Raw genomic sequence first — 12,001 nt, forward strand, 5'->3', positions numbered from 1 at the left:
ATGGAAAGAGGAAGCATAAGCCCATAAACATTTTAAATTATAGCTGGAATCATTAAAACTTCTTAGTAGTCAAATACACTTTAGACAGGTGATGATGTTTTAACAGCAGCAACCTGTTTGATTACCTGTTTGCAAATTCAGTTTGCTGTTGTTCTTGTCAAGACAAGGTGCACAAACTTACTGAGTGGCCTCCTTCCCAACTAGCCAGGAACCTGAAATGGAGAAGAGAGAGGAGTTTCCTTTTCAACTTTGACTGATGAAAATAAAAACCTACCTAATTGAATCGACGATTCAACCAGGAGGTCATAAAAGAACAACATCTAAAGAACTGCAGGCCTCACTTGCCTCAGTTACGGTTCATGATTCAGCAATAAGAAAGAGACTGGGCAAAAATGGCATCTGTGGGAGCGTTCCAAGGAGAAAACCACTGTTGACCAAAAAGAACACAAAGGCTCGTCTCACTTAAAAAAAAAAAAAAAAAAACATCTGTAAAGACTTTTGGGAAACTATTCTGTAGACTAAAGAAACAAAAAATTTCAAGGTTTGAGTCTTGTTACACCTGGCATAAAACTAACAGCATTTCATTAAAGAACATTAGACCAACAGTCAAACGTGGCGGTGGTAGTGTGATGGGGCTGCTTTGCTGCTTCAGGTTGAGTTGCTGTAATTGATGGAACCATGAATTCCGCTCTCTACCAGAAAATCCAGAAGAAGGATATCCTGCCATCAGTTTGCACCCTGAAGCTCAAAGGCACTTGGGTTATGAAAGAGGGCAATGATTTAAAACGCACCAGCAAGTCAACCTCTGGTGGTAGCTGTGGCTCAGGAGGTCGATTAGGTCATCTATTAATCAGAAGGTTGGTGGTTTGATCCCTGGCTACTCCAGTCTGTGACCCAAAGTATCCTTGGACACTTGGATGTAGAAAGTGCTTGTTTGAATGAGTGTGAATGGATGAATGAGACATGCTGTATAAAGTACTCTGAGTACTCATGTAGAGTAGAAAAGCTCTATATAAGAACCAGTCCATTTACCATCCTTTAGTTGTGCTGTTATAAGCTTAGACTTCACTTTCTGTGTGTTTATCACCACTTTTTGTGTTTAATCATTAGTAATTATTAAACTCAGTCCATTTTCAAAGGCTCAACACTAATTGGACAGTTGACTGACAAAGCAGTTATGTAGTCAGGCGAGGCTGTTTTCATGCTATTTCATTACAAATGAAGCAGACATAATCTCTAAAGTTGAGAATGTTACATTATTTTGTAGATTTTCAAAGTAATTTTAAATATGAGGCCCAAAGAAATGTCACTGCAGCTGAGGGAGGTCATTTTTAGGCTGATAAATCCAAGTAAACCTCTATGAGAGATACCAAAAAACTTTGGGAACAGTCAAATCAAAGAGCTGGTACATTTCTAAAAAGAATAAAATGCACTGGCCAGAACAACAACACCAAAAGGCTTGAAAGACCACAGAAGAAAACTAAAGCATGCCACATCATGTGTCAAGCACGGTGGAGGTAATGTTATGGTATGAACAAATATGGCTGCCAGAGCAACTGGATCACCAGTGTTTACTGGTGACGTGACTGCTGATAGAAGTAGCAGGATGCAGTGTGAAGTGTACAGGGCTATACTCTCTGCTCAGAGTCAGCCAAATGGCAGTGCTTCACAGTGCAAGTTGATGATGACCCAACGTAATCTGCAAAAGCAACTCAAGGGCTTCTTGAGGCAAGCAAATTAGATTTTCTGCAAAGGTCAAATCAGTCACTTGCTCTCAACCCAACAGAGCATGCTTTTCAGTTACTGAAGAAAAACTGAACAGACAGCTGCAACTGAAGGTGGCTGCAGTAAAGGCCTAGCAGAGCATCTCGAGGGAGAAAACACAGCATACCAGTGATGTCCATGGGTTCTAGACAGGCTGGATAGCTGGAGCCTGTCCCAGCTATCACACGGTGAGAGACAGGCTACACCGCTGGACAGGTTGCCAGTACCTCACAGGGCTAACACATACAGACAGCCAACCATGCACACAAATCTACAGCCAGTCACCAATTAATCTAAAAAGCATGTCTACAGACTTTAATCCCATGCAGGCAGAGAAGTGAGTGCCAACCACTGCACCACCGTGTCACCTTCATTATTCACAGACACCCAATATTTTTGTTGCTTTACAGTTAAAATACATGTGTTGCTTTGGCAATCATTTTAAAGCAACACATATGATAGTAAACATCTTAATAACAACTTCTGTGCCACCCAATCTACTACCTACATATGAATGTTTAACTCTTTTCTTGTTTGTGTTTTCCACTGCTCGACAACTTCCACACTATCCTCTTACAACAAACTTTGTACCTCACTGCTCAGCCCTTATTCTGCAGTGTTTTTACTGACAACCTGCTTCGTGGTAACTTGTGAGGGTGAACACACAGTCCGGCCAGTTTTTGCAGTCACGCAGCTTTTGTTCCTTCTTCAATGTCATGTGCAAAACAGTGTTGTTATTAAACAGAAAACAGAGCTCGCTTCTGATTCTGAGAAAAATCAACCAAGAAAGACTAAGATGTTTTCTAAGCAGTACATGTGTTCTCTCATGCACGCAAATAATCTCAGCTATACTCAGAAACAGGCAAACTAATGGCCAGCAAACCCCAGAGGTCTTTCTAAACTTTGGCAGGAATTACAGGAATGGTTTATTCCTCTAATATTTTGCACTGCAAAAAAGACACTACAGAAGAAATCACGTGCAGTTCTCACTAACTGTACACAGCTGCAGGTCCCCAGGTCGGTTTTTGTCTTTGGTTTTAGAAGAGCAACATAGTGGGGATTTTCATTTCACCCAATTCCAACAGAGTGACGCATGCCATTAATTTCCATCAGCAGCATGATTCTGGGGTAGACTCTGGCCTTGGCAGTAAGCACATCCTTCCTTGGAAAACTGGAAAGCAAAAAAGTTTGTTAATCAGTATGATACGGCTATATTTTTTTTGCTGATATTTAGTGCTATTTTTATAAGGTGGGATTTGAATGGTGCAAGAAATGTGCAAAAAAAAAAAAAAAGTCATGAAAGAAAGAGCTAAAGATTAACACAGTAACATTTGAATGCACATAGATTAAAAAACAAAGGAAACTCACAAAGCAGCTTTGATGAAATCACAGTCGTTGCGGTCATTTAGTTAATTCTGAGAGGCTCGTGAAACCAGCAAACTGGAAATCCAGCAATAAAGTGGAGGAAAGTCGTTGCTCCTGAGCCCTGAGGGTGATACCTCAGAGTGAAACGCTGATTTTACTGCTCGTGGGAACCACGGGCAGCAATGACATTATCACACATTTCAAGTGATAACAGACATTTTGTCAGGAAATTGAACAGGGTGTGACACAAGATTTGCTTGTTTGCAGTGTTATCCATTATGTTGTCTTCTCATGGCAGTGTGAACAAAACACAGCACTCAATACAACTTTTCAACCTAAATTTAAATTTTTTAAATTGTCTATATTCCAAGAAAAGAAAGAAAAACTCCCTAAGTTTCTCTCCCCTCAGCTCTCTCACACACTCAGCACTTGGGGAGATGTGTACCAGCAGGCAAGCTGCAGGTTAATTATTGTGAAGGTCGTTAAAATTATTGATAGCCGGAGGACACACCTGTAAACTTACTGCGGGGGCCTTCCTGAGAACCTGTTTGTAATTAACTGATGGAGGACATATTACAGAACAGAAAGTGAATGCAAATATTGCTTTAACAGTCGAACATTTCAAACATGTTTGCAAAACTTATGAATAGAGGTCAAAGGTACGAGCGTTTTGTTGCCAGAAAGAACCCTCTTGGAAACGTGCCACACTATTAGCTACACCATTCCATTTGCCGACAAAAATGGAAAAAATAAATTCATTAATGATAAATCAGATAAATAACAGGTGAAATAAAAACAAAGATAAAACAGGTGGAAACAAGTGAGGGGGGGAATACAGAAAACCTACAGCTGTGCTAGCTCTCTAGGTTTCACTTGGAAATGTTGGGGCAAATGCTAACATCATCGTGCTAACATGCTCACGGTAGGATGAGGTTACAAAGTGCTTCACGACATGCTTTTGTTGTCAAGCAGCCTGTGATATTTACAATGAAAGGTGCCATATAAATAAAATGTTATTTACTTATTTTACTTACAAGAGTGACACGAACATATTGATATTTATCAAGTGTGCTGTTATTGTTGTTTGTGGTGTTTACCATCTTAGTTTAGTGTGTTAAAATGCTAACGTTTGTACAGTGGAGACAAAAGACAGAACTGATATTTCTGAAAAAACACAAAATTGGAAACCACAACTTTCAACCTGCTAACAGCTGCCTGTCAGTCAGTTGTCAAATTACTTTAAACCTCTGAAAATGGGGGACTGTGTATAAAAATGACTAAAATTCCTGAACAGTTAATGCAATATTTTGTCAAACCCTTGAGCCTTAAAGCTGAAAGTCATATCTTTGATTTAAGATCCACTTTGTTGGTGTCCAAAAATACGATTGTGTCGCTGTCCAAATACTTATAGAAACTTGTGAAGAGCGCGAACACCTAAGACTGAAAAACACCCCAAACCTCAGCTCGGATCATTTGTAGAACTGTCTGTCAAGTCAGTCTTAACCAGACCTAAAAGAAATCAGAGTGTTGTTTTTGGAATTTGAATTGAAAGTCAGGAAACACAACATTCTTTCTCTTGCAACATGCCAAGTATGTGAGGGGCGCATACTGGAGTGGGGAGCACGGAGGGGATCAGAAAGAAGAAGAGGAGGAGGAGTGAGCTGCCCTGTGTGGTTAATTAAAGCTGAGAGCTGTGCCCTTCTCCACCCCACAGTGTTTTCTTTTCCCTCCCTCTGCTGGGGAGGTGGGGGTGCCTCTGTCCATTTCAATAATGTATAACAAATATTGGAACCAAGAAAATCAACTCAAGATACATGCACACAAGTTATTGTGTGCATGTAAGCCTGATTTGATTTCAATCCAAAACTAAAGCCTATCAGCACCTCTTGTCATTCACATTCACGTCATGTGTAAGAAACCGTCTCAACAAAACAGCTGTCAGTGAAGTGTCAGGAGCACCACAGAGGCACAATGACCTAGAGGACTGGGACTGTGAGGACGATGATTTTAAGACTTAATTAATACAGTATTTCCTGCAGCGGTGCCTGTGAGGGTGCCTCACACCGTTTTAAGTCTAACATACACCCATTTGATATTTTGGTGAGTCGCTGTAAAGTGAACACACCAAAGCTGAAGGAGACGCGCAGCAGGGAGGGCTTCAGCATGTCAGTAGCTATTAAACCAGGTCATGAGCGTGTGACAGAGATCCTGGTTGTGCCTGTGTTTTCGAAGTTGTTTACGCCAATTAAAAAAACCTGATTTGGGGGAATGAGAGGCTTAAACTTTAATGCAGGGTGTCAGGGGTGAGCTAAATTGGGCACTTGAGGCTGCAGCGCTTTTGTGGTGATTTATTGCATCATCGGCCTAAAGTACCTGAAGCTTGTACTGTTGTGGACCTGCGTGCGTGCGTGCGTGCGTGTGTGTGGCTTGCATGTTTGTTGACTCATGGAACCATTTAGGTGAAGCGGTGACAGCTGTGACAAAGACTAAAAATGGAGTTTCCCTCAAGAATGTCCCCCCTGATGGCACGAGCTGTCGTCTTTAATATAAACATGTAGCCAAAGACATATCTTACAGTTTGTGTGTGTGTGTGTGTGTGTGTGTGTGTGTGTGTGTGTGTGTGTGTGTGTGTGTGTGTGTGTGTGTGTGTGTGTGTGTGTGAGAGAGAGAGACAGATAGACAGAGAGAGGGAGGATAGGGTGTTGACACTGCCCAGATGTTTTTCTTTCTGTGTGCAGAAATTCACTAACACCCCCCCCCCCTTCTTTTCTCCAGGAGGTGTCAATCAATGAACTCCAACTCACCCTCACAAGTTTCACCATCATCTCTGCCCCCCCCACCACCACCATGCACCAGTATAAAAATAAAGAAGTGACGTGATAATAAAATGGGAAAGCAAAAAGAATGCAAAACTTCCCACGAGAGGAGGTTATTATGCTGCATGCTACATTACAGTTTCATATCTGTCACACTCCCTGTCAGCAGAAGAATGTAACATGAAACAATGCTCTTGCAACATCATCCAGCTTGACACATATAATAAATCTTCACCATTGCTCATGTACACGTGTTGTTTTGTTCTTTGTGGTGAAAGGTTTGAGTTTTGGCAGTGAGGATATGTTCTTGAAAATCAAAAGCACCTTTGGCCATTAAAGCATATAAGCAAGTTTTTAATTACTCAAAATGATTGTTATCAAAATTGTCCCCAGTAATTTTTTTTAGTCCACTAATCCTTGTAGCTCTACTGCTGATGGTTCATCTAGGGACTATTTTACAAAAATAAAAAGTTAAAAAAAAATCAGCAAGGTTTGCCACATTTTCTGCACTGAGAGAGATGTGTTTGTTCCTCGGGAAACGTTAACACTCATCTAAAAATAAAGTGAACCTCCAAGCAGGAAAGATAATAACATGAAACCCTGTTTCTGCTGCTGTGCTGTTGCTGCTGAAATTAAATTCACTAAAGTGCCCCCATGAAACAGATGATCTGTCCGGGGCTGATTGACAGGAAACTAGTGTATTAAATGGAACAGTCATCAAGATTAGACAGTCCATCAGCGGGTAGGCGTACGGCTAAAATAATAGTGAGCAAGCCTGGACTCCGGGCCTGACAAACAAGGATTTGCTCATTTTCCCAGAGGAGCTGATAGAGGAAATGATGCTCTGAGCCAGTGGAGTCATCACCGTGAAGTGGAGGATGTGCAGATCAGCAACAGCAGTTGTGCCATGGCAATACAAATAGTAGTAAACTGAGACTGACCACCTGTTTTTCATTAGTCAAGGCTGCATGCTCTGACTGGATCCAACTGGATGAGTCCATTAAAGATGAAAGCTAATCGTCTGCATATTTACTGATCAAAAAAGCGATTAACTAATTACAGTGAGTGAAATAATTCTAGAAAGCTGTCTGATCTGTAGGACGTGTTTGCCCCAACATCAAGGTAGATTTTATGCTGGCTATTTCCTGTCAAAACATTCAAAATAGTTATTATTGGCTCGTTCAACCAGTTAAAAAATACATGTCAGAAAATTTGCATTTTGTTTACTCAGTAATTATCACAGTGTATTATTTATACATCTAACACTCCATGTGATGCATTTCAATCAAATACAGTACCTTTTTGTACCTTTGTATTATTTCCCTTTTATAAGCGTTCTTGTATTTATTTTTTTTTTTTGAAGGTTGACCGGAAGTGTCACTGCGATGTTGTGTGCGTTTTGACAACTGTTAAATATTTACTGAGCTCATTTTTAGTAATAGTGAGTGTTTTCTGCCCCCGCGTGGTCATCATCAGAAACTGCAACACCTGGTTAATGGTAATGTCGTTACCAATAACGGTTCTTTATATAAATATGTAGGTTTGTATTTTTAGTGTGATTATTTAGGGATTATTAAGGGAAAGGAAACAGTATGCGCCTGGAGTCTGCTGGAGCCACTCTTCCAGTTTCATGTTTTCAGCTCTTAATGCTTCTATTCTCACAGGGAACACTTTGCGCATCTGCTCCAGTTATTTATTCAGCTCCTGGTACTTCTCTATTTTCTCGTGCCCCTGATGTTGCTGTCCGCTGGTATTGCCACATTTATCACAACTGCGGTCTTCTGCTTCTTGTCAACCACCACAATGTCTGGTTGGTTGGCCAACAGCTGCTTGTCTGTCAGAGAAGCGTTTGCATATTTCAGTAAGAAATGCTAAACCGTATACTCCATCTATTACAACTGCGTGGCTTCATAGTCTATGAATCCATCCTGTTGACGTCCAGTGAAAATCTTAAGATCTTCAACTCTGCATTCCCAGCTCTCCCTCCTGTCCAGAGCCTCAATAAACACATCCGTCAATGAATTTTCTGACAAGCTGAAATAAAGTTTTGCCAAACTAACAAAAACTAAGGACATTTTCTTTATATTTTAATTTTATTTTGTGTTAGTTTGGTTTTTACTGTTTATTTATTTGTCCCATTTCACTTTTTTTCCGTTCTGATGCTCGGTTTGAACTTTTGTCATCTTGTTCATGTCTACATACCTAAATGTATGAAGTTGTTGCCATGTGTTTGGCTGGTTAGATAACTGAGATAACAAGAACGGGTGTACCTAACAAAGTGGCCTGTGAGTACGGTTCATCGTTAAGAATGGTGTGTGTGTGTGTGTGTGTATGTGTGATTGATTGATTGACTGATTGATTGATTGATTGATTTAAAATCGACCAGGCTGGTGGCCTGGGGTTCCGGGGGCTTTCCGTACCTGCCTCTGGCTTCTGATGGGTGGAGCTGCAGCGTTTTGCCCTCATTGGTAAGTACGTTCCATGACACAGACACAAACATGACACAGACACAAACGCCCACTCAATCACAACTCAACAAAATTGTTGGTGTGCGTAACATGCTTTGTTAGTTTTGTTTTTCACACACAAATTTATTTTTGCAAGTATTGATAGTATTTTTTTATATGTTAAAGTGATGAAGTATCTGATTAATAGACTTGTGCTCTTTCCCCTTTTTTTTTTTTTGCTCCCTTTCTCTCTCCCTTTTTCTTCTCTTTATTTTCCTCTTCTTCAGCCTGTCAGCTCTGGCTGTTACATAGTATGTGGAAAAATAACTCAGATAAATAAAATAAAGGGTTAAAACATCAACAAGAAGAGCCTATTGAGAACCTATAGAGCTCATCTTGAAATAGCAAATATGTTTGGCACAACAACGCATTCAGATCACAGTTCTGCTTGCAAGATCTACCAGACATGACAGGCTTAAAAAAAAATAAATAAATAAATAAATAAATAAATAAATAAATAAATAAATAAATAAATAAATAAAATAAAATCGACCATTGAAAAAAAAAAATTTTTTTTATTTTTGCATTGTGTAATGTTTTCTTTATTTTCATAATTTAAATATTTTTCAATTGTCCCACTGCCCTCTGGGTTGTTTTATTGTGGCAGTTTCAACAGGAAACAGCCACGTCCAGCAGCGCTGCATGACATTAAATTAACGGCTGTAAAGATGAATATGATAAGGTTATTTTTCAAGGATTATTTCAAACAGCATTTCCATGAGTGTTTTTGACAGTCTACACTAATAAAGTGCTAATTTCCCTTCGGTTTTGTCTGCATTTGCAATCTATTTACTAAAGGCTTTGACCTCATCAGTTAGATTTGTATTTTGTTTTGTTTTTAGTAGCTTATTTTTTCAGCGCCAGTGCGTTATAAACAAGCTTTTAAAATAAAAAAAAAATAATTAAAAAAAGCACTATTGTTTTGATTAATTGCAGTACTAGTTGCGCGTATTGAGAGTGAGCATGTCAGCGATTAATCGGTCAGAAACTGGTTCATCAAAGACCGTGCATCTTGGCATTATAAACTAGGCCTATATTTGCTTACTTTAAATAGTCCGGTGTCGTCCTCCTTAATTTTTTTTAAGGACACTGTTCACAATCCAGTTTCTGCCACCCAGGGGCAATATTGTGTAATTTTTAGTCCTCCTTCTCTGCCCTAAATATTTCAGCTCGCAAACAGGTAAACGGTCTGGTGAGAGGGGGTGCTATTGCGCACACGGCGCTAACCCTGCGCAAACTACAGCATAACTAAACGTGCGCTCTCCGAACAGCTGTTATGGAGAAATTTCCAGGGAGAGGAGAGGACCCGGTGAGCTCTTCGACGTCTTCAGTCGCAATAATGATGCTCTGCTGGAGGCTCTGAAGTCTGTGCGCGCCCGTCAGTTTTGGAGTCTTTGAGCAGCGCGCTTCAATGTGATACAAGAGGCAGGATCTGCTGGTTGCATCGTTACCTTAAGTTTTAAGCTTTCCTTGCGTGCACTTTTTACTCGGGGCCTTCTTCTTTTGAAGCGCATCTGGGGCTGTTTCACTTTATACTTTTGTACTGGGGAGAGCGCGCGTATCGGGCAGATATGTTTTTGCACCGTGGAAGTTTAGCAGCCCTGAACCCGCTCTCCTAAAGTCCAGTACTTGCATTTTTGATCATTATACTTTACCTGAACACTTCAGAGGCTTTAAATCATCAAGGGGAAATGGCCAACGAGCGGAAACCGCGGCTTTGTGTCATGACAAAAGGGGAGAACGGGTATGGATTTCACTTGCATGGCGAAAAAGGAAAGAGCGGCCAGTTCATCCGCAAAGTGGAGGCTGGCTCCCCCGCAGAAGCGTCAGGGTTGCGTGCCGGGGACAGAGTGATTGCAGTGAACGGAATTAACGTGGAGAAGGAGACGCACCATCAGGCAAGTAGATGTGTATTTTATTATTTTATTGAACTTGTCTCTTAGTTGGCTGAGCGGGGGTTGCCTACATCAACAGGTGACATTGGCTGACACGGACATCCCGCCACCGTGGCGCAAACGAGCAGTCTGCAGGTTATTGAATTACAAAACATTTTCCTCATCTGACAGTTTATACACACAGGAGCACGTTTATGGAAAATACCGCATTTGCTCTAGATTACATTTCCAGTTCTTGACTGATCTGTACAGCCTTTGCCTGCACTGATAAAGAACTTTACGCAGGCTGAGAAAGTGCTGTAATCCTTCCCAATGTTTTTTTTTTTTTAATAATGAAAATCAGCAAGATTCCGGTCACTGTTTGCTTTAAGCTTAAATATAAACCCGTCCCTGTAAATAAGATCCTTAACAAATTGCTCCTCCTCTGTTTGCATGTGCTGCTGTTTCACTCTGAGGCCTGGCTGGTGGTCAGACAGAGTCAGCAGGCTCAGATAATTATTTTCCCAAGCTCACAGACACACACACAGAGGAACATCAGCACTATCCTCCCCTGTGCACAGTATATTAAGTTTGTTGCTGCATAGATGAAAACAAACCTGTTGTTCATTGCGTTTTGTTCTGGGAACAAATCTGCCTCTCATGTGTCATATTCCTGCTCATATGACAATGATCCAGCTGCTTCTTAAATGGCAGAGACCCGTTTTGAAAACATCTCTTCCCAGTTTATGATATACGTGAATAAACGATTCGAGAAATTGATATAGAGTTTATTTTACAATCAATACAGATTATTTACTTTATTTTCTGCTTTTACTTTTTTTTTTTTTTTTTTAGTTGCTTTGTTAAACAGTAAGAACCAAAGATGGCAAAGAAAACCTGTCCACTTTGGAGAAAGCCAGAGTCATCACCTTTTTTGATAAGAAAAATGTCAATTAATTGCAGCAGATACGGTCTAATATAATGGTCAGCGTTTGCATATTTCTATATAAATTTGCATGATGGATGGAATGGGATTGCGCCGTTATAGAAGCAGCTTGTAATCTGCAGCCAAACTGTGCAGAATTTAATGTATGATTGACGCGTATTCAAACCAAACATTTAGTATCACACAGTCCTGTCCCATTCCTCAGGTGGTACAGAGGATCAAGGCTGTGGACCAAAAGACCAGGCTGCTGGTGGTCGACTCTGAAACCTATGAAAGTCTGCGCAGCCTGCGCCTCACAGCCACAGAGGAGATGGCCATTATTGGATCCTCCTCTTCCTCACCACCAGCCTCTCCCTCTCCAGCACCATCATCAACGCCATCTTCCCCCATCAAGAAGCGGGAGAACGGCTCAGTGTCCAAGCAGCCCATCACACTGAGCAGCCAGGTGCAGAAGCCCACTAGGAGGTCACCATCTAAGGCTGCAAAGAAGGTAAGACATTCAACACAGATGGACATGTTGGATCAAGGGAAATGATCAGCAATGTTAGAATCATGTCACACCACTTACTGAAGCACTGATATGTGTGATCTTTAAGGGGGAAGAAAATATCATGAGCACATTATGACATTTTGGAAATCCTCATGTTCACTTTCTTGATAAGAATTGAATGGGAGGTTGATGCCATTCTCATCTCAGTCAGAAACCAGGTCAAATCAGCTAGCTTTACT

At 40.7% G+C, this 12,001-nt stretch overlaps 1 protein-coding gene across 1 annotated transcript in view; it reads left to right on the top strand.

The window, feature by feature from the left end:
- The first annotated feature begins 9,712 nt into the window (after window positions 1–9,712).
- LOC115785127 (Na(+)/H(+) exchange regulatory cofactor NHE-RF2) overlaps window positions 9,713–12,001 on the top strand; it is a 35,577-nt gene continuing 33,288 nt past the window's right edge. The window contains exons 1-2 of the mRNA XM_030736606.1: window positions 9,713–10,350; window positions 11,478–11,762. Coding sequence (XP_030592466.1) covers window positions 10,144–10,350; window positions 11,478–11,762 — 492 coding nt within the window. The 5' untranslated portion in view covers window positions 9,713–10,143. The remainder of the gene's footprint in view (window positions 10,351–11,477; window positions 11,763–12,001) is intronic.

Source organism: Archocentrus centrarchus, chromosome 8 (genome assembly GCF_007364275.1).
Source record: "Archocentrus centrarchus isolate MPI-CPG fArcCen1 chromosome 8, fArcCen1, whole genome shotgun sequence".
Taxonomy (NCBI): Eukaryota; Metazoa; Chordata; class Actinopteri; order Cichliformes; family Cichlidae; genus Archocentrus; species Archocentrus centrarchus.